Source organism: Dryobates pubescens, chromosome 13 (assembly GCF_014839835.1).
Source record: "Dryobates pubescens isolate bDryPub1 chromosome 13, bDryPub1.pri, whole genome shotgun sequence".
Taxonomy (NCBI): domain Eukaryota; kingdom Metazoa; phylum Chordata; class Aves; order Piciformes; family Picidae; genus Dryobates; species Dryobates pubescens.
In genome coordinates, this window is record NC_071624.1 from 12476528 (window position 1) to 12499855 (window position 23328).

The 23328-nt window shown below is 40.3% G+C and overlaps 1 protein-coding gene across 1 annotated transcript; it reads left to right on the plus strand.

Annotated features, from left to right (window-relative positions):
* Positions 1-302: 302 nt before the first annotated feature.
* MCCC1 (methylcrotonyl-CoA carboxylase subunit 1) lies at positions 303-23006 on the plus strand. The gene is made up of 19 exons (XM_054166230.1): positions 303-376; positions 1655-1701; positions 2564-2703; positions 3111-3206; positions 3373-3494; positions 4370-4517; positions 5294-5415; positions 6524-6635; positions 6971-7052; positions 7919-8046; positions 10299-10482; positions 10629-10738; positions 13083-13299; positions 14349-14435; positions 15024-15073; positions 17264-17401; positions 19171-19278; positions 20310-20381; positions 22581-23006. The coding sequence occupies exons 1-19, from the start codon at positions 318-320 to the stop codon at positions 22698-22700; spliced, it is 2142 nt and encodes a 713-aa protein (XP_054022205.1). The 5' UTR covers positions 303-317; the 3' UTR covers positions 22701-23006.
* The last annotated feature ends 322 nt before the right edge of the window (positions 23007-23328 follow it).

Consider the following 23328-nt stretch of genomic DNA (forward strand, 5'->3'; position numbering starts at 1 on the left):
CAGACGCAGCCAGGCATCCTTCTAAAGTGCACGTCACATTTTCACGAATTGTATTTGATTTGCTGTTTTATTGCCGCTTTCTCCCGGCTCTGCTCCTACCAGCCGGCCACTTCACTCCCTCTCCCAGCTCTCTGGGGAGCGAGCACACCACCACCCACGGGCATCCTCCTCTACGACCTCCCGCCTCCCTGAACTCTATCCCCAGCCGCTCCGCACCCGGCGGCTCCTCCTCGCCTCACACGTCCCTGCCGCGGCAGCCACTGGCAGCCGGCGTGGCGCACACACCCTCCGTCCCGCCGGCCCCCGCGCTCGCTAACATGGCGCTGGTGCTGGCGGTCGAGCGGGGCCGGTGTTGCCTCTGGGCGCTGAGGCGTCAGTGAGTGCCGGGAGCGGGGAGGAGGGACAAGGCGCGCCGGGCCCCCGGCCCTTCGGGCACGACGGGCGCTGCCTCTGCGCCTTGCCCGGGGGGGAGGCCGACGCACTCCTCGTCTTCTTCCCCTCTGCCTGCTGTCGCGGTGCGCTCTGTGGCGGTCCTAATGGGGCCTGATAGGGGCGGGGGTGCAGTGACCGTGCCCGAGGGGGAGCCGGCAGCGGCTGTCGGGCCTGGCGCGAAGGGAGGCTTCCCAAAGCCGAGCCTGGAACCAGGCTGCCCGAGAGAGGAAGGGGGAAAGGAGAAGGGGCTCTGCGCCTCGGGAGGAGTGAGTGAGCTGGCCTGGGCCGCTGCTCTGTACGTAGGGTGGGACGTGTGGGGATGCAGGTACCCCGGGCTGCTCTACGGAGAGAGCGAAAAAGCAACACCCAGGTTCAGGCATAGTTCTGGCATTTGGTACAAATTCTGTGGAAGTGTGCCGAGTGCTTGCGGGGTGACAACTATCACTGGCCACCCGCTGTAGCCACCTCTCGGCTGTCTGTGATGCTGTGCAATCGGAGCTGGTGACCGTGACAGCTGTTCATGAGAAGTTTAGCAAATGCGCTCATTTCCCCTCGCGTTCTTGGAACCGAACCTCTGGTTGGGTGAAGTCAAGGATATCTGATGTCTTTTTGTCTGATAGCATCTGGACTTGATCCAAGGCTCCAGACTTCGTTTATGTGTGATTCAAACAGTCCCAGAGTTTACAGTTTCTTCCGGCCACTTAGCCTTCACTGATTGCTTTAGTATTAGGTGTTTGAGATTTAAGTTTTGATTTCTGAGATTCTTCATACCTCTTCTTTTTTTTTCACATTCTTTTTCCTGTACAAACAACTTGTATTTTCTTTTCAAGCTTTTCTGTTTTGTGATGATTAATGCCTTCTTTCTCAAATACTTTGAGTTGCCTTCTCTGTAATAAGCGCTAGATGCTGGCTGATCTGTCCTCTACACGGGGAGGGGTGGGGTGTGTGTGTTGGGTTCTTTGCTTTAAAAGAAGTTGATATTTCCATTTGAATGCTGATAAAAAAAAGCAAGGAGGTAATTTCTGTTGTGTCTACATGAAAAGAGACCTGGTGAAGTTTATACAACCTTCCTTGTTATAATTGAATATGGTGTGTGTAAATAGTTGCATCATAAACTTCAAATTGTGTTGGTCTGTCCTCTCACCCCAAAATTAAAACTAGCTCAGTTGCCACATACTCACATACTTTTGTAACAGTTCTCTGTGTGTTTATAATTGTACAGGCAATGGAACCAAGTACAAAGTTTTGTGAAACAGGCCTCAACAGTAGGTATGGGATTTAACTTCTCTAGATATTACATTTAATTGTGTAATTTGAGTAGCTTTGCACCCTCTAGGTGATCCTGCTCTGGCAGGGGATTGGACTTGATGATCTTTCAAGGTCCCTTCCAAGCCCTAACATTCTGTGATTCTGTGGTTAGTTGTTGAAGAGCTTAGTTGTTAAACATGCTGAATATTTGTATAGGTTTTGATCATGGCACTCTGTGGTTTATGTAACAATTCATTATTAAATGCTCAAACGGCATTTTGAATAATCTTGTCTGTATACCCAATGAAAACTACTTATTGTTGCAGTGTCTTCCTCTAAGCTCTTCTCTGATACAGACACTGCAAAGCCTGTGAGAGGTTTGTTTTTTTTGGTTAGGCATAATGGTATTTGGCATTATGTGAAGGAAAGTAAAAAATACTTAGCAAGAGGATCTAAACTGGCCCTGTTGTCATGATGTCTAAAAAGATGCATTTCAGAATTCAGAGATACGTTTTTGTTTTGTTAATTACTTTTAAGCTATTTAGTACTGCCTGGGAGGTCTTTAGCCATGCTGACCTTATATTTCTGTCATAACAGCTGTCATGAGGCTTAATAGAAGCTTGTATGACACTGTTGAAAAAAAAAAAAAGACCCTTAAGTCACTTTAAAAGACTTCTGGATAAGGATTCTCAGGAAGACATTCCAAGACTAAATGAAAATACTGTTGGATGAAATATGGTTTGATTCGTTATTGGAAGAAATGCATAACCACTCTAAATGATGAAAAAGAGACCTGAATTTGAGAATTGCTTTACTTCCAGGCATGTTTTCCAGGATATATTTCTTTCTAAAGTTGCTTATTGGTCTGCATCCTTTTAAACAGGAGGTCACAGCATAGGGAAGGTTCTTATTGCAAACCGAGGGGAAATTGCGTGCAGAGTGATGCGAACGGCAAAGAAAATGGGCGTGAAGTCTGTAGCAGTCTACAGTGAAGCAGACAGGAATTCCATGCATGTAGCAATGGTGAAGTATATTCATTAACTTTGTGATTAACATTCTTTCACACCAGTATTTGTTAACTGAATTCGGATTTATTATTAATTGATGTATTATTGATGTAATTAGAGTGATTATTGATGCATATGCTAATACAGTTGATTTTCCCCTCTTTGGAGTTACTTCCAAGTTTGCCTTGTCTCTGACTCAGCACCTGACAACTTAAAGTTTGGTGCTCGGACTCCAGAGTAACAACTGGGGGTCAGAGAATGGACTGATTTTGGGAGCAAAGTCAGAACTTGTTTCACCCACTTGAATCTCTCAACTGAAGAAAGACAGTGATAAACTATTGCGTGCTAGCAGTCCAACGAACAATATAATTACCTATTTATTATCTCATAAACAGTCTGTGTTATATATTTTTGCTATAACAGGCAGATGAAGCATACTGCATTGGTCCAGCACCCTCACAGCAGAGCTACTTGGCCATGGAGAAAATACTACAGGTGGCAAAGGTCTCAGCAGCACAGGTAAGTAGATCATGATCTTAAATCTTACTTTGTTTGCATACTCTTTAGTTCTTTATTTTTATCCATGGTGTTTCCATCTTGTGTTTCCTTAGCACTCTACTGAAGTTTCAGGGTTTTGTAAGCTAAAATGCTATAAAAATAGGCTGGTAACATTATTCTGTTTTAGGCTATTCATCCAGGTTATGGTTTCCTCTCAGAAAACACAGAGTTTGCAGAGCTGTGCAAGCAAGAGGGAATCATCTTCATAGGTCCACCTTCATCTGCTATCAGAGATATGGGTATTAAGAGGTATCTGTTTCTAATTTATTTCTTGGTTATGCAATTTACAGTTTGGCAAAGCTGTTTTTGTTAACAAATGATTACTTGCTCTGCAGTTGTTTTATTCTGTCAGTTTTTGTTGTCTTTTATGGCTTTCTTCAAAGAAATAAGCTTCAGGTTTATAGTTGGTGGGATTCTTACAGACACACAAACAGTCAAGATTGTTCAGTTATTAGGATTGTGGTTGCTAAATGCCTAACTGATTCTACTTTTCCAGAGTTGGGACATTGCAGTGTCATGTAGTTAAAAGAATTCAGCTGTCAGACTGAATGTCTCATATCTTGGTCAAAAGAACAGTAGAAAAGGAACACCATATCATCAGGGGTTATGATAGCCCATAGAAAAGGGTGCGATAAGTTTTATTCCTCACAAAGGATCTTATTCTTAGTTACTTAGATCAAAGGAATGGTTCCAGGCTATGGAAATCAAGTTATTACTGACACATGAACTGTGTAATATGAATTGGAGAGAATGAATTTTTTTATCACTTAAAAGTGCAAGAGTAAATTACCTTTGTAATTTAACTAGTTTTGCATGAATGTTTGAAGTTACAGTTGTTATGCTCAAGTGTTTTTATGTGTGGTGTGAATCCAGCCTGTGTCATGAAAAGAAATTTGCCTCTGCACAGCAGAGTACTGTTTAGGCAGGATACAGTGTTGGATATAATCTGTTAGGTAGCACCAATCCAATTGTATGTAACCCGCTTCTGTAAGCTGTGCTGTTGAGGTCAGTGGAACTACTTTTGTGAGGAGAATTAACATTGGGAACCTGTACAAGTTTGGGAGCTTAAAGTAAGAAAAACAAATACATTTTATTATTCTAAACATAAAACTATTCTGTCAAAGCACTTCCAAAGCTATAATGTCTGCTGCTGGCGTTCCTGTTGTTGAAGGTTATCATGGAGAAGATCAATCAGATGAGTGTCTGAAGGAACATGCCAAGAGAATAGGATATCCAGTAATGATTAAAGCTGTTCGAGGAGGTGGAGGAAAGGTAAATGGTTGCATGGTTCTTAGGTCTCACTGTCTGTAACTGAGTATTCTAAAACAAATCTGAGAACAAAGGAAATGGAAAACTACTTTCTGTTAAAAATTGTTACTAATGTCCATTCTAGCACTTGGAAATCTCATTTCCTTTTGTTGTGCAGCCAGACACAAGACAAGTAGCTGGTACTAATTGGAAGAGTTTTGTTTGTGTCTAGCAACTGGCATAAGCAGAGATTTGTCTTATGAATTTGCTTGTGTGAAAATAAATGACACTATTACTTTGAAGGTTTCATTTACTATTTTGCTAATAGTTCTAAGTATTGCATAAGAAGTGATTGGAAATACCATGTAAGTATTTGGTGTCTAGACATTTTTTAATCTATGGTGAATTCCCCATCTAAATTTGAGTTTACACTGAAATAAATGTCTCTTAAAATGACACAGCAGAGAATTCAAATTAGCTAAATTAGGTACATTTATTTTGTAATTAAATCAGGTTTTCTCTGCCAACCTTGGGAAGTTTCTATGATACTTAAGAAGAAAATTGAACGTTGTACTTACTCATATCAATGGAATGGCAATATCTGTTTTTTAGACTTCTTATGGCACTTTACTTGGGACTTAGGAGGATTATCTTGCTGAAAGCCAATACACAGTTTTGCCGAAGTTTAAGAAAGAAGGGAAGACTGCTGTCCTTAATTTTTTGCTGTTTGCCTGCAATAAGGATTTTTATTGTGTACCTTGTTTCCAGACATTTAGATTTACTTTTTCCCTTTATTATAGGGCATGAGAATTGCTCACTCAGAAAAGGAGTTTCTGGACCAACTAGAATCAGCTAGGAGAGAAGCAAAGAAGTCTTTCAATGATGATGCAATGCTGATTGAGAAATTTGTAGATAATCCAAGGTGAGAGAGAAATGTGTTAATATAAACACTCTAATGTTTGTTCATGCTTATTAAACATGACTCTTCTAAGTAGTGGGGTGAAAATTGGGTTTGTGTGTTTTATTTGCACAATGGCAGGTGTTAATTTAGTCCAAGCAGTTATTTCTTTGCCAGGGCTGCTGCCTCTTGGGAGTTGGTAAATTGTGAGGGAAGTCATTGTTATCAAATAGTAAAGGAGGTATCAGCCTTTAGATGTCTTTATGCTGCTTCATACACAAGGTTTCACTAAAGTAGAATCATAGAATCAGTCATGGTTGGAAGGGACCACAATGATCATCTTGTTCCAGCTCCCCTGCCATGGGTAGGGACACCTCACACTAGATCAGGCTGGCCAGAGCCTCATCCAGCCTGGGCTCCAGGGATGGGGCCTCAACCACCTTCCTGGACAACCCATTCCAGGGCTTCACCACTCTCATGGTGGTACTTCTTCCTCATGTCCAGTCTGAATCTCCCCACCTCCAGCTTCACTCCATTCCCCCTAGTCCTATCCTACCTGATATCCTAAGAAGTCCCTCCCCAGCCTTCTTGTAGGCCCCCTTCAGATACTGGAAGGCCACAATTAGGTCACCTTGGAGCCTTCTTTTCTCCAGACTGAGCAGCCCTAACTCTTTCAGCCTGTCCTCATAGGAGAGGTGCTCCAGCCCTCTGATCATCCTCGTGGCCCTTCTCTGAACACATTTCAGCAAATCCATATCCCTCTTGTAATAGGGGCTCCAGAACTGGACGCTGTACACCAGGTGGGGTCTCAACCAGAGCTGAGTAGAGGGGGGAGAATCACCTCCCTTGACCTGCTGGCTACACTTCTCTTGATGCAGCCCAGGATCTGATTGTAGCTGGTGTTTAGAATCCGCTTTCATTTAGGAGATTCAGGAAGTGTAAACCAGTTGAAATGCTACATAATAGCAGCAGCCTAACTTTAAAATATCTGATGATTTGAGGGCAGACACGTAAATATATAAGAAATCCTACTGAAGTGTACAGGACTGTGTAGATGTTCAAAGTCTGGGGGGAATTCAGTTGCAAGATTGTGGCTTTATTGAAATATATTAAAACATTTATTATGGAACAGGCATGTTGAGGTCCAAGTATTTGGTGACCAGCATGGCAATGCAGTGTATTTGTTTGAAAGAGACTGCAGTGTGCAAAGGAGACATCAGAAGATCATTGAAGAGGCACCAGGGGTGAGCAGAAGGTTCTTAAAATATATATTTTTTAAATGAACTGACATATTTTAAAAGTAATTACTAAACTCTCTTGAATTTGTTTAGTGGGTAGTAATTTATTTGTAATTCTCAGTACCTGATATATTTTTGCTGCAGAAAATGTTCTAATTATAAAAAAACCAAAAACAAACAGTTGCTTTAGGAAATTGATTCTAAGGGAGAAATTATTTAGACTTCAAGTGTAACATTGATAAGGATTTCACTGCTGTTGCTAAATACTGCAAAAAAATTCAGAGTTTGATATCACAAAATTCACAATAACTTTTAATCTTTTCTGTTGTTATTACTTACAGCCAGGAATTAATCCTGAGGTTCGAAAGAGGCTTGGAGAAGCAGCTGTCAAAGCAGCTAAAGCAGTGAATTATGTGGGAGCAGGTAGGCCTGTGGAAGTAGGGCTGTTCCAGAAGTATGCTTTTAGCTTAATGAGACTCCTTAAGTCACGAGGCAAATGACATCTGGTTGTTTTTAGAGTATGACACACATCCTTCAGGGTTGGGGGTTTTTTTTTTTGAGGTTTAAGCTAGCAATTTGAGTTAGTTCTGATGTAATTACAAATTCAAATTAGTATACCTGGTCTGAGGGCAGAATGAATGACAGCTGAATAACAAAAAAACATCAGAGCAGAGATCATTCAATCAACTGGATTGTTACAGGAAAGTGAGCATTGTGAGTGTTACTCAGTTTAAGTGGAGCAAGGGGAAAATAGGAGTTTTTTTCAGCGTGCAAAGAGATATACATTCAAACAGTAAAGCTTTTAAAAGGAAAACACAACTCATTCTCTGTCAAGTCCACACTGTTGCCCAGGTGAAAAATAACCTGCTGAAATGATGTCTGAATTTCTTTCCTTGCTGGTTTCTTTTAAAACATAATTGCACTCCCATATGTCTGGGTTGGACTTGATGATCTCGAAGGTCTTTTCCAACCTGGTTAATTCGATTCCATTCTATTCTACTGACAATACTTCAGTAAGTCTGAAGTAAGCTGAAGTGCAGCTCATGCTGTAGTGGAGAATGGCTGCTGAACAGTGTAGGATGTGTAAATGTGCAAGGAAACAAACCTGTTTTCAGATCTCAATCCACTGACCCTTTAATTTTTTTTCTTTTGGGGTATAATGTAATGAGATTCAGTGTATCTGATTTAGAGATAATGATCTTGGCTTGGCATAAATTAGTTAATTGTTCTAGGTGTCTATGCTGGAAAAACCTTGTTTTGGTGAAGTGCCCTTTTATTAAATTCTTCAGGAACAGTGGAATTTATTATGGACTCCCAACATAATTTTTACTTCATGGAGATGAATACCAGACTCCAGGTAGAGCACCCAGTTACAGAGATGATCACTGGAACAGACTTGGTGGAGTGGCAGCTTAGGGTAAGTGTGCATTGATTTCATGTGTGGAATTCCTCTTGTCTGGTGGGTAGTGCTCTTTGATATTACCTAAGAGTGGCCAGGCTGGGTATTCAGATCCTCATCTCTGTTCAGCTAATAGGGTAGAGTTTCCTTTGCTCTGAAGAAATATATTATTGTGGTGGGTTAGAAGGCAGATGCTCCCTTGCCTTCCACCAGGGCAAAAAAACCGAGACTCACATAAACAGATTGCAGAAGTGATGGAAAGTTTAAATGGAAAAGCAGTGAATATTTTACAGAGAACCACAAGCACAGTGCAAAGGGACATCCCAAAGCATACCCAGAAGCATCCCAACACTCCCCTCTCCCCACCTGTGGGTACACCCAAAACCCCCAGGGCTCTTTCTTCCCCCCCTCCACTGTTAGGCTAATCTCAGCTGGCCAGATCTGAGATTGCCCTTCCTTTTTTCCCCTCTTGGCATTAAGCCTAGCCAGGCCTAAAAGGCCTTGAGATAACTCCCCCTCCATTACCAGACAGGGAGCATCTCCCACAAGGGCAGCAAGGGAAGAAAGAGGAAGTGTAGGACCTTGCAGGTGGTTTTATAGAAAGCAGGACATTATGGGAATGAAATATGTAACTTCCTGTGTCCACCCACTGGGCTGGCCACCCAGGGCACCAAAGGTGTATCTTGTGTGGTAGCAGCAGAAGGCACCCAACCTAAACTACCACATGATTGTAGAGCATTGTGTAGATGCTCTGAATTCCAACAAAGTCTTCTTCCAGTTGTGTTGATAAAAACTCTTTTTTTAAAGTATATTTGGAGAAGTTTCAGAGAATGTGGAAAATGGGAGGAGTAAGGTCCTGATCTTTCCCTTTCTATGCTGAAAATGTTTATAATTCTAGTTCTAAAGTATCTCTGGGCTAAAAGTCATTCTTGGATCAGACTGTAGGAGGAAGACTCTTCACAAAAACGTGCCTGGTGTTAAAACAAGTATAGTCACACTCTAAAATAAATGTATAGTTGTGTGGGCTGGAAACAGGCTATTTCCTCACACACCCAATTTGCAGAGAGATTACTCATACATTTGAATGATAACAGGAAGTTTTGGACCTTAGGGAAACTGGAAGTGAAAAACAGTTCTGGTTGGATAAATCCAGAAGTGTGGACAGCATTTTGCTTCAGTTGGTAGGGTAGGGGAGTGTTTAGTGTGACCAGAAAGAAAATGGAAAGGCGAATTCTGACGCAAAAAGGACAAACTTGACTTCCTGATCTGGGAGCAGAAATTGAACATTGAGTGTGGAGTGGGAGCAGGGATCAAACAGTACCAGGAGAAGGAGAAAATTGTGGAAAGGTCTAGTGGTCTTGGCATGTGGCTTATCAGTTCTTGGAGACATTATTTTTGTGAAGCTGTATGGTGCTACTCTTTCTTTGAAGACTCAGTTATATTCTGCTGGCTCTGCTGAAAATCCATAGTTTGGTGGCAGAAAGCAGAGCATAGGAAACCCCTGGTACTTCAAAAGAAGATGAAATGTTGCTACAAATTTTTTAACAGGAACTCACATTTTCTCATATAGATTACATAGGAATTACATAGGAAATTACTTAGCTTCCTGCTGAAGAGTCTCCTCTGCATAACTGTAGCTGCTTGTTATTTTGCTCTTAAAAGCTGTGGGTTTTTTTAGTCTCAGACTGGTGTGTTACTGGTGTTTGTTGGCATTTCTGTATTTGTAGTGTGATTTCCTTTGAGTAACAAAACAATGCTTCCTTCCCCATTAAAGGTTCTTAAATTGTTAGAAATCTCCTATGGGAAAGAGTCCATTAAATACACAGATCTCATAGTACATAGAATTAACAGCATCTGCCAGTAGTGCAGGCTTCCTGTAATCCATTTTTATCACCTGCATTTGGAGCAATTTTTCTCTGATAAAATCTTGGCTTAGTTGGCTGGGTTTTAACTTAAACATTTAATTATTTTTTGACATAACCAGTAGAAAAGAGTTGGGCTGCTTCCACATTGGTTTAGCTGTGTGAAATACTAGGAGGTCAGTTTACACAATAATAATTCAAAATCCTCTGACTGGTCACTCCCAGTGAAAGGGAAGGAGTAACCTCACAAGTAGCCTTCTGTGACCTATCACTGTTTTCTCCTTGTGCTTTTTTAAAATGTGGTTATTGGCTGTTCATGTATAGCAGAAAGACATTTAATATTTCATATGATGGCACTCCACAATATTGATCTAACATTAAAAAAAACCCAAACCCTATTGCTTTCAGGTTGCAGCAGGAGAGAAGCTTCCTCTAATGCAGGAAGAGATTCTGCTCCGGGGCCATGCATTTGAAGCTAGAATCTACGCTGAAGACCCTAATAATAACTTTATGCCAGGAGCTGGGCCATTGCTGCACTTATCCACCCCACCACCTGACAGTTTCACCAGGATAGAAACTGGAGTCAGGCAAGGTAAAACTGAAGGCAGTGGTGTAGTCAGAAATATTTAACATCAAAAGCTTTTCTTTGTAAGCATTTCCTTCTCTGGCAGCACTCTGCATAACCAGCTTTCAGAAATACTTGGTTTAGTCTTACAGCATGTTTTTAATCTATTTTAGGTGATGAGGTGTCTGTTCATTATGATCCAATGATTGCAAAGCTTGTTGTTTGGGCTGAGGACCGTCAAGCAGCATTGAGAAAGTTGAGATACAGTTTGCATCAATATAATGTAAGTAGATGGAACCCAGTATGGTCTAGGATCTTCAGGTAATTTTATGAATATCTTAAGCTGACAAAATGTAGATGAGGTACTACAGGAATACAAAAATGCTCTCTAAGGGGGAGCTGTATTGCTGCTATCATTTCAGATTCATTATTTGTTTGCAGAAGCTGTACTTTTTTCATGATTTGCATACTACTTTAATTGGTAGAATGAGTAGAGAGATGTGTGAAGTCTGGTTTTACACATAAATTCAGTTTGCAATGTCTTCAGTTTAATGACTACAGCTGGGACTTTGTAGAAGAGTAAGGCTAAACAATGTTTTTAATTGTAGTTTAAGCTTTCTCAAACTTAAAGGAATTTGTAGGTAGAATTTTGTGTCCAGTGGTGTTTGCTTGTAATTTCTAATTTATAAAAAACAATTGTATTTTTAGACCATACACATGGTAAAGAGTAGAATAGAATAGACCAGGTTGGAAGAGGCTTTCAAGATCATCGTGTCCAGCCCATCATCCAACACCATCTAATCAACTAAACCATGGCACCAAGCACTCCGTCAAGTCTCCTCCTAAACACCTCCAATGATGGTGACTCCACCACCTCCCCGGGCAGCCCATTCCAATGAGCAATCACCCTCTGTGTAGAACTTCTTCTTAACATCCAGTCTAAACCTCCCCTGGCACAGCTTGAGACTGTGTCCTCTTGTTCTGGTGCTCATTGCCTGGGAGAAGAAACCAACCCCCACCTGGCTACAGCCTCCCTTCAGGTAGTTGTAGAGAGCAATAAGGTCTCCCCTGACCCTCCTCCAGGCTAAGTAAGCCCAGCTCCCTCAGCCTCTCCTCACAGGGCTTGTGTTCCAAACCCCTCACCAACTTTGTTGCCCTTCTCTGGACACATTCCAGCAAGTCAACATCTTTCCTAAACTGAGGGGCCCAGAACTGGACACAGTACTCAAGGTGCTACTGATTCTTTTTATGAAGTGGTCTCTTTTTTTTCCCTTATAAAAACTACAGGTATTGTATCTATTATCAAAACCAGAATTCACTGAGTTTGACTTAACAGAATAACAAAGAATTTTATGCAGAATTAATTTACACTTTTAAATCAACAACCTAAACCTGATTGAGGTACTGAAAATGTTTGGCCCACTGTTGTTTAGCTGAAATGAAGATTATTGTAAGTGAAAGACATAAAAGAATCCCCTTTGGATTTATCAGAGTTTTCTTAGCAGTCTGTTAGTAAATGTTGACAGCACGATATAGTTCCCAGTTTGTGGTAGTTTTAGGCTATGCCTTTAAAATTTTGTTACAGATTTTGAGCAGAAAAGTAGAAAAATGCAAATAAATCACTATTGGGTATAAAAAGGAAAACTAAAGATGATTCTAAACAATTTCATTGGAGAAATGTCAGCTATAAGACTGGCTGTACCAAAACAACCTTTCTTCTTCTGAGTGCTTCTCTGCTCACTTCACTTGGGAGTGATTAACCTGCTTCTGCTGACCTTGGCTGAATTATTTTGGTTAAGTCTAATTGCTACTTTTTTCTCTCCTCCTTTCCTTTTGGACAGGGGTGGGAGGCAGAGGGATAGCTCTCCTGGTCTTCTTGACCAGGGAGGGGTTTCATGTTGTTTGTTAATTGTAAATATCTGTAAAATATTGTAAATACTGTCTATTTTGTACATATTCATTGCATTCCATTGTAGATTGTAGTTTTGCTTGTCAATACAGCGTCCATTTGCTTCCAACTCAGTTGGTCTGGCAAAGTTAATGTTGGGGGGGAAACTTCAACCCACCACATTACACAGTTTCACTGAATTCTCTGATTATTTCTATTTTCATGTTGTTTGCTTAGGTATTTATAGTAAAAGCATGGATGGTCTCTAGTAAATTTGTGAAAGTCAGTGTTCCCATTTGCTACAATTAAAAGATCAAATATGTAATATCCAAACTGTTGCAGCTAATTTTTAATGAGGCACTTCTCATATTAGAAATGTTCTTTTAAGTATTCAGAACATGATTATTCTTTTTTTAAACAGTAGATTTTTTTTCCTAAATTAACCTCCCATTACTATTGCTGGGAAACTTTATTTGGCTCCCCAGTGAACAAAGGTAGCTTTTTGAAACCAGATTGCTTCTCAGAAAGATACTATGTTTGGTTGTGTTTTGTTTTTAAAGGCAGTGGTTTCATTGATTATGAAACAGACCAGCTGAATTAATGGCATACTATTGATAAACTTCATGTTTTGATGGTGCTGTCTGAAGAAAGATTCATCTGTGTATGAGTTGAACACAAAAGCTGTACGTCCATTCATAACTTCATTTCAATTTGGCAATCTGCTTCTTTGTCTTTACAGATCGTAGGACTAAGCACTAATATCGATTTCTTGCTGAGCCTGTCAGGACACCCGCAGTTTCAGGCTGGAAATGTGCACACTAATTTCATTCCTCAACACCACAATGACCTATTTCCAACGAAAAAGGCAACCCCACATGAAGTTATGTGTCAGGCAGCTCTAGGACTCATACTGAAAGAGAAAATGCTAACAGATGCTTTTAGAGATCAGTCAGATGGTAAGGATCATTCTTTTGTTTTGTTTTACTTGTGACTAGATGAGACAGTGCTATGACCTCATGTACAATTATTTAATTTGCATGGTTTTTGCCTTACTTTGTGCCTGCTCAGGGTTCTGCTTTCTGGCATATGTCAGATATTTACACACAGAGCAGACTGTAACCTTTGTTAAGGGACAGATAATGAATAGATCACCACTGTAATGTACAGACTACTTCCACAGCAAGTCACATAGGCACTGTCTGAAAGACCTTGGGATTCATGATCTGTGTCACTGTTTACTCTGTTTTGTACATGCATAAAGAGTGAATGTCTGTTACTAATATTCCTACAGTTGTCCCAGGGTCTTCAGAGATAAAATTGACTGCTGGGATTGGGAGAGGCAATAGGGTTTAATGGAATAAACAGGACTCTGGGAACTGAACAGTCTTGAGTTCTTGCATGGTTAATGAGTCTGTCACTTGGATTACTGTTAACTTCATAGAAATCTAATATGCTCCCAACAACCTTGTTAATTTGCTTTCCTTCTCCACTTTAACTATCCTGAAAACATGGCAAGGATCTCATACACTATTCCCTTGCCTCAAGAGATGAACTAATCAGGCAATATCTGTGTAACTGATCTTTTCTTAAAACCAGCAAACAGAAAACCCCTCAGTCTTCCCTAGCAATTTGCTGCCATGTTTGACTACTCTTGCAATTGGAACTGCTACCTAAAGGCTAATCTGAATGTGCTGTGTTGCAATTGAATTCCCATGCTTTCTTGTCCTGTTCAAGGATGTGTTCATGGAGAACAGTTAATATCCTTCTTAGTAAGTGCTGTTGTTAGTGTCATGTTTTCTGTAGGCTGCATAGCATCAATTTATTCAGTGTTGAAGCTTGAGTGAGGGATCATCCCTGTCTGTTATGGTAGTTTCCCAGCCTTTTATGTGTAGTGCTAATGTATGACAGTAGTAATAGTAGGACAATGATTTTATGATGTAGTTCCCAGTGTTGTGTTTTGCCAAAGTAGAATGAAAGTAACATTTCTGTGTATTTTGTGTTTTAGATAAATTCTCACCATTTGCATCCAGCACTGGTAGAAGAATAAATATGTCTTACACTAGAAAATTGTCTCTGCTGGATGGGGAAAACAGTTAAGTTAATAAAATATGTGTGTGTGTGTGTGGAAAGAGAGGAAGTACTTGATGAATAAAATTCAACTGGTGCTTGAAAATTGAGGCTAAGAAACAGCAAATAGAAGCAGTATGAGTTTTATGCAGTTTAAGCAGGGAATTCACATGATTAATCCATACTGATTGATTTTTTTGAGGAGATAGAAACCAAATTCAAATGACACTAGTGATGTTCATAATTTAAAATTAACAGGGTTGAGATTTTTAGCACAGCTGAGTGTTATTGGCTGGCTTTTTAAATTTCCCTTTGGTGCAAAAGTGTTCCATTGCTTTTTCCCCCTCAAAAACTTGTTCTCTGTCCAGGTAGCTTAGTAGAGATTTCAGTTCCTAACTTTAGATGTTCATCTCTGAAAAACAAACTGTCTAGAATTCAGTATGAAGTCTTCAGTATGTACCAAGCTGATCTGAAAATACTTGTCCTTTTCATAGTGTTGGTGGGTTTCTTTTTTTAATCAAAAAAGACAGACTAAATATTGCTTGTATGTCACCTGTCTCTAGATCCTATAGTTAAATCTACTGACATACACATCTTTTGTTTCATTGAACAGTCGTGGATGTGGCTGTAAGTTACAATCAAGAAGGGTCCTACGGCATGCAGGTACAAGTCCATATTTTTCATATATTTAATTCAGTAAAAGAAGAATCAATTTCCTGTAGACTTCTCTTGCTTTTAACTCTTACTAAAGCTGCTTGGTAATTACCAATGCAGGATTCCATTTTTTGTTTGCTTGCAGCAATTGCTGTAGACTCTTATTTTGGCCTGAAATTATCTTCGCTGGATGCTGGCTTGGTGTAGAAGAACTACTAAAATGCTTCTAAAAATATGGCTAAGAAAAGCATTTGTGTTTTTTTTTTTTAGTATTTGTCTTACTTTTTGTATTTTCCTTGCTCAATTTTGTCTTTTTAAAACACTGGGAGTTAGATTTAAATTGGTGTTTAAAAAGACATTTCTTCCATGGGACTCCTGCTGTATTCTGTGCATGAGATGGATCTCCTGTGGGATAAAGAAAAGCTTTCTAGATCATTATCTGTAATATGATACTTGGGAGTTCTTTTAAGATGGAAATTGGGAAGTGATTGCTAAATGAGATGAGGAATGATTAGTGTAGTAAATCGTCTGGTTAAATAACTGAACAATGATAGAATTGAATTCGCTGTCTAATCTAGAGAGATCCTAAAGGATACAACTCAAGATGCTTTAAAGCTGGATTTGTGTGTGTGTTGATAGTCTCTTAATTGTATGGTTTATGGGGGTTGTGTTTTGCTGAGTGTTGAATATCCATCTTGAGTCACCTGGAGCTGAATGGGTTTAACCTCAAGTTCGGCACCCGAAATGACTGCATGCTCAAGAATGCAGTCTCTCTGTAGTCCAGCTTCTTGTTCCAAATACTCAGAAGAGGAGAGTTATGAGAATAAATCAGTGTTTATGAACAGTGTACTCGATAGAGATGACTGTAGCAGAAAAATGGTGAGAAAATGGTTGTGCTTTCATGTATGTAACCATGTCTCAAACTCATAAACCCTTAGTTCTACTGATAGCAACATTGAGATAACCCACATCCCCCAAGTAATACCCAGGTTATTCTGAGTGCATTGTAATGTAGGACAGCTTTTATGCTTCAGGCTTATATAAGTAATGTCAGTAAAAAATAGTCAGGAAGGGAAGTGCAACTGGGGAAAATATAGACTACCAGGGAAGAAGGAAGAATGGAGGTTGAGATGGAAATTGACAGAAGCTGGAGATAAATGATGGCAAAGCAGAATGGGTAGCTGATCATGAGGAGGACAGTGCCCCTGTAGTGCTAAAAAATCTGTCCAGGGGCCAGAGAGCTAGAGCAGGTTGCTGGGCCATGGAAATGGCAAGCGCTCACAGTGCTGCCCAAGGTGCTCCCATGCTCAGGATACTGATCAAGCAAAGGATTTTGTGTTTTTTTTCAGTCAGGGATTGACATCAGATCAGCAGTATCTCTTCAATGCATGTTGTAAGAAATTAATTCTGTGGAAAAATAGTATACAGCTGCGTAAGTGAAGACTGAATTTTATCTCTGCTCATAACATCCTGAAAGATGAGCAAGTCTCTGATTCTTTGCTCACTGCTGATAGACTTACAGCTAAAAAGATAGTGAAATGTAGCATGCTTTTGTTTGCATGCTTTTCTTGTCTTTACACTCTGAAGTTGTGGCAGAGGTGCAGTTTCCATTGACAAAGATGACAGGCCTACCTACAAATAAATGACCTTTCTTTTGCAGTTTTGGCATCTAATTGACTTGATTACTGCTCTATTCTGCTCCTTTGTAGGTTGAATTGAATATATTGTATTTTTTGTATCACAAGCTTCCGAGAGTGAAGAAGTTACTTGGCTTTTGGAAAGCCTTGTGGAAACTTGTGGTGTGAGGTGAATAGTATGGATTTTTCAGTTTGAGGAAAGTCAAGATGCTAGGGCAAATTAAAAATACTGGCACCACTAAACAGAATATTCTGGGTTTGCTGTTCCTGAGTAGTATGGCTTTGTATTTTGCTGAGTGCTGTTGCCTAGATTGTGATAAAAATTGTCCTTGGATGTGATATAAACTAGTCTTTTGTGCTGATTGCATTGGGTACAAAATACCTTCTGTTAATTGAGAAATAAAGGATACATAACATTAGAAATGATTTTTTTGTCAATTCCAGAATTATCTATGAAAACTCACAGGCTATGAGTGTTCACCCCAAATACTTACTTTTGTTTTGTCCTATCAGAATCCATGCAGGGTTAGGCTTTGTGCTTCTAACAGCATTTAACTTTCAGATTCAAGACAAAATGTTCCTGGTTTCTGGAGAGATCGTCAAGGAGGGCGATTCCTTTTACTTGAGGTCTTCAGTAGATGGAACAGTGTGTAAGTCCAAAGTGGTCATTTTGGACAACACCATTTATCTCTTCTTTCCGGTAAAGTTCCTTTCTTTGTTACCAAAAGCATAACATTTCAAACTTTTATCCATGTAAATAAACAGTAGAAACTGCAGGAGAATGTGAAAAAGGATAATGATTTTGAGTTCTTACATTGGCCCGTAATGTTTTGATACCTGTTAGATTTATAGCTATGATTAGAATAGAATAGAATAAACCAGGTTGGAAAAGACCTTTGAGATCATCGAGTCCAACCTATCACCCAGCACTATCTAATCAACTAAACCATGGCACCAAGCTCCCCATCCAGTCTCTTCCTAAAAACACCTCCAGTGATGGTGATTCCACCACCTCCCTGGGCAGCCTACTCCAATGGCCAATCACTCTTTCTGTGAAGAACTTCTTCCTGATGTCCAGCCTAAACCTCTCCTGGCACAGCTTGAGACTGTGTCCTCTTGTTCTGGTGCTGCTTGCCTGGGAGAAGAGACCAACCCCCACCTTTCTACAGCCTCCCTTCAGGTAGTTGTAGACAGCAATAAGGTCTCCCGTGAGCCTCCTCTTCTCCAGGCTAAGCAACCCCAGCTCCCTCAGCCACTCCTCATAGGGCTTGTGCTCCAAACCCCTCCCCAGCTTTGTTGCCCTGCTCTGGACACGTTCCAGTAACTCAACAACTTTCCTCAACTGAGAAGTTAGTTGGCTTCTGGTGAGTGAGAAAATGAATTGCTTTTGGAAAGATAAAATACAATTAGGTGAATCAGAGTTGAAAATATGGTTTGGGAGGGGGAACCCAAAACACTAAAATGGTCAAGTATATCTAAGTTTGTCATGGAACAGTAGCCATTACTTCAGACACATAATTATTTGAAGGGGCTTGTAACTGATATTTCTATTTCACTGTATTTAAATGTTAAATGGTAAGAAAGAAACTGATATTGGTCTCAGGAAGGGTAACTTCAGGTAATGTTAAAAAAAAATGGAATTATGTGTTACCATGGCATTATCTGCAATGCATGAATAATGGCATTTGAAAGAGGAGGTACCCTAATTTGCATGATTAGGCTGGAAATTTTTTGCTTGCAGTTGAAAAGATAAAGGGCCTTAAAATAACTCAAAATGTAATCGAAATACGTAAATTATTATGTATTAGTTTCAATAATTAACCTCTAGCTCTGAGCCCCTTAAGACTTCCAGCAGATTGCAGTGAAAACTTTGCTGCATCACTGATGAGGACAAAATAACTCATGCTGGAATGGCAAAGCTGGTATCAGAGTGGAGTCTGAGGTGGGGGAGCTAGAAGAAATCACAGGAGTTTAGGGTGTGAGGGAGAATGGGTCCTTGGGAAGCTCTGGGTAGCAGGTCTGAATCAGGGGATTATATATAATGGTGAGAATATTTTGCTAAGCTTAGGACTGAATCCATTTTATTGTGAATTGTGAAATGCTCACCGTGATGATGCTTGGCAGTGACGCTGTCATGTCTGCCTTACTTGTTGCAGCCACCTGCCTACCCCTTGTGCAAACAGCCCTTGCTCACAGACAATGGTCTGTGTGGAGCCTCTTTTTCGCAGGGGTAGTTCCTTCTTTGCTGATCCTTGGCAGCAAGCAGGTGTGGCTTTTAAGGACTCAGACACTGGCAAAGTAGTCAAGCATGCTGATAGTCCCTTTGCTGTCCTGAGTCCAGCAGTTTACCAGCCTAACCAGCTGGCCAGTTTGACTGAAGCTGGGTCTGTTCTTAACCTGTACATCAGCATGCCTGCTGGCAGACTCATTTGGTGCTGTTAACTCATGTCATCTATTTTATTTCTGTAGGAAGGTAGTGCTCAGATTGGCCTTCCTGTACCCAAGTACTTGTCTGCACTGAGTTCAGTGGGAACACAAAGTGGTGCTGTGGCGCCCATGACAGGCACAATTGAAAAGGTAACTGGGGTGGGAAATGAACACTCCAACATACATCCAAGTTCACTCTTACAGAAATGGTGCTTGCTTCTGTGCTGCCAGGAAGGAATCTGGGCCAGAAATGTCAGTGCTGTGTGACTTCTCTCAGGATTGGTTTACTCTGAGTTCATCAACCACCCAAGAGTTTTTCAGGCTCATAGTGTTTTCTTTTTTTTTTCCCCCTCTCTCTCTGGAAGATCTGAATATTTAACTAATCCTACTATGAAATAACTTTCCATTACTTTCTGAGTCAAAGTTCTCTGAAGTGGCACAGACTGATCCATTTCATCTAACCAAAAAAAAAGATGCTATATGCACTTGACAAAAAAAGAGATATTCAGAAATGCCTCTTGGGTTTTTTGGGGTATTTTGGCGTGTTTGGGGGTTTGTTTAAGCTCTGTGTTTTGCTGTTCTTTGTTTCTTTAGCTCAGCAACTCTTGTATATTTCTCTGTATGGTAACTAAGTTTCAACAGAAAAGCTTTCTAGGACAGTTTAGTAGTTGAAGGACTCTGCCAGCAATAAAAAGGCATGAACCCTTTCAGAGGGTGAGGTACTTTGAACATGGATCTCTTACATACTGAAGGAACAATCTAAATCAGTTATTGGAGAAAAAAATGGGGGTTCCTGCAAGCTTCTTCCTGGATTTTGTTTTAAACACTGCTTAGGGACTGTATCCAGGAGGAGGATCGCCACTTTCTCTTTCAAAATAGAAGTTCTTAGGGCTCAGAGACTGTAGAATACACATTGTCTCTTCTAGCAATTCTTCTCTGATACCTAGATGGTTTCCTGGCCATCCCCTTAGCTGTTACTGAACCTCTTTCAATAACCTCTGACTTCCCTTTAGTATTATCTAGAGAACTCAGATACCAAATTCAACAATAGTAAAGATAGTATGAGGCTGTTTTGCAAAACCACAGTCACTCAGTGGATTGTGCTACTCAACACCCAGCTGGTGATTTTCATTGGTAGAGACATGAATGACTTTTTTTCCCAATTGTCTCTTGAATTGTAGGTGTTTGTGAAAGCAGGAGATAAGGTTCAGACTGGAGACCCTTTAATGGTTATGATAGCAATGAAAATGGAGGTAAGTGACATATATAAGGTTTTATTTACTGGGAAAATGAAAATCTGCTCAGAATTGAATATTTTTATTTGCATTATTGAAGTATGGTGCAGAGTGCAGCTTGCAGATGCTGTAAAACAAGTGTCTGACTAGATTTTAGAGGATTATATTTGCTGTTATTAACAAATTATGGTTATATAAGCTGTGGTGTTCTGCAGATGTTTGAGCATTCACTTGGTTGGCTTTGTCAAGCCTTCTCTCCCCCTTGCCCCTCCTTTCACTTCTCTAGATCTATCTAGATAGATCTCTTTCCCCCTGTGACATCAGCATGTGTAATATCTGCACGCACTTCATGCTGAAATATAGCCGATGGTAATCTTGTAAATATACCCAGGTTTATTGTCTTTTTATATAATCTTTTTATTTTTACTTAAATGTTTGCCAGGGTTACACTAAAGATTTCTTTTTTTCTGTAACTGTCCATGCGGCATTCAGCATTGTGGCCATTTTATCTTGTCATATTATGGCTCACACTGCTTGAACTACAGTTCCTGTAGCCTGAACTGGTTTGGTTTGGCCATTAGTTTATTTTAAACTTCAGTTTGTGCTAGCAGAATTAAGGTGGTGGAGCAAATTTGCTTTTCCTTTATCACACCCTTTTATAAATGTCACATTAAATACAATTGGGCACTAAAAAGTTGAACCCAAAATTCTTTGCAGTTGGATACTAGATGTTTTTGCTTCCCCAACTGATACCTCACTGACATTATCATATTTGTCCTCTTTATTTTGCAGTGCTATTGAAATACAAAATGTAACATTTAAAAAGGAAATTATTCTTTAAATGAACTCTTGCTGAGAAGTGAGGATTTAATATCTGATACTAAAAGTAACTTTATGTAGAAAACCACTAAGAAACAAAACTTTAATGGAAAACTAACCTGATACAAGTAGACCAGTTTGGGGGTTGGTATTATAAAAAGATGCTGTTCCTTTCCTGCCAGTAGTAGCTGTGCTTGTATTTCATCTAGATTTTTGTAGAATTGATGAATGGTTTGGGTTGGAAGGCATCTTAAAGATCATCTAGTTCCAACCCACCTGCAATGGACATGGACACCTTCCACTAGACCAGGCTGCTCAAAGCCCCATCCAACCTGTTCTTGAACACCTCCAGGGAGGGGACATCTACAATTCCTCTGAGCAACCTGTTCCAGAGTTTCACTAGCCTCACAGTAACAAATTTCTCCCTTAAATCTAACCTAAATCTCCCTTCTTTCAGTTTGAAACCCTTCTCCTGTCATCCTTGTTTGTTACCGCTTGTCCTGTCACTACACTCCCTGATAAAGTGCCCCTCCTCATCTTTCCTATAGGCCCCCTTTAAGTACTGGAAGGCCCCTATAAGGTCTCCTTGGAGCCTTCTCTTTTCCAGGCTGAACAGCTCCAACTCTCTCAGCCTGTCTTGGGGGAGCTGCTCCAGTCTCCTGGCTCCCCATAGCCTTCCTCTGCTTCCACTCAAGCAGATCCATATCTTGCTTATGCTGGGAGTCCCAGAGCTGAACACAGTAATCCAGGTGGGGTCTCAGGAGAGTGTAACAGGGGCAGAATCGCCTCCTGACCACACTTCTCTTGCTGCAGGCCAGGATGTGATTGGTTTTCTGGGCTGTGAGTGCACATTGCTGGCTCATATTCAGTTTTCCATCCACTAATACCCCCAAGTCCTTTTCCACAGGGCTGCTCTCAATCCACTCATTTTCCCAGCCTGTGTTTGTGCCTGGAATATTTTGCCAAATATCTGCTCAATAAAGACCCCTCCTGGCTAGCAACCAGAAATATCTTTAGTGAATCTGCAGATTCCTCTCAAGGGAACAGATCTGCCATACAATTAACATTTTGGACTAAAACTCTATTATTTCTGCATGGCATTTTTTAGGATAACAAAAAATATTAGTGAAGTAAAACAACAGTCAGCTGTTCATGCTTCAAAACAGAACATCATACAGCATTTTCATCCCTAGCATACCTGTCAAAATAAATATTGCTGAGAAAATAAAACTTGGCAAAGGGTAGCATTTTAAGAGTAGGTTTAAAAGAAATGCATGTGTTAGAGGAAGTGTATTCTGTTCTAGCTGCACCAAAGAATAGTATTAGCATTTGCTGGAGAGAAGGAAGGAGAATAAAAGAAGTGCTCTGCTGGTTCACTCTTAACCTGTTTCTATGCAGCATACCATAAGGGCTCCAAAGGCAGGAGTGATAAAAAAGGTGAATTTCCAAGAAGGTGCCCAGGCCAATAGACATGCTCCGCTGGTTGAATTTGTGGATGAAGAGGCAGAGTCAAAGTAAAATTCATGGAAGAGACAATTTATTTTTTCTACTTTACTGATTTTTCTCTCAGGAGAAGATTTCTTCACGTTTTCAGCGAATTGTTTTGTATAATAGATGGGGGGATTGGTTTCCTTTGCACTTCTTGCCTAGTCTGACTGAAAATTGTGCTGACTTTACTGAAATTTGGATATCACTGTACTGTGATCATATATATAGCTTGTGGACCTATGTGATTGTCGTTCAGTGGCTATGTTTGCCTGTGAAAAGGCATTAGACTGGATGGGAGAGGTTCAGAAGGACTCTAAGTTATCCACAGCTGGGGTTCTCCTGTCTACTTTTGCGCTCACAGCTGCCTTTCTTCCCCTGAGATGTGAAAACAAGAATTTGAAGGAAATCTGAGGGATGGCAATTGTTTTCTTGAGCTCATTTCTCCAGCAGAATTCCTGTGTATGGCTTATTTTTTTTTGCCTGAACAAGGAATTCGGTGTTTTTTCTTAACCCAGGATCCCCTGGGTTAAGACTGCAAAATCCTTTTTTTGGTGCATTTCCACCACCCCACCCCCTCCCCCCCCATTTACCTCAGTGAGTAGTGAAAATTTGCATTTCAAAAATTATTTTAATATACCTTGAAATATTGGGTACAAAG

Excerpts from the sequence above, each read along its gene's own strand:
- MCCC1 (XM_054166230.1), top strand. The coding sequence starts at position 318 with ATGGCGCTGGTGCTGGCGGTCGAGCGGGGCCGGTGTTGCCTCTGGGCG. Across the intron at positions 6,636-6,970 it reads TCATTGAAGAGGCACCAGGG|CCAGGAATTAATCCTGAGGT; the intron begins GTGAGCAGAAGG and ends TATTACTTACAG. Across the intron at positions 19,279-20,309 it reads TGACAGGCACAATTGAAAAG|GTGTTTGTGAAAGCAGGAGA; the intron begins GTAACTGGGGTG and ends CTTGAATTGTAG.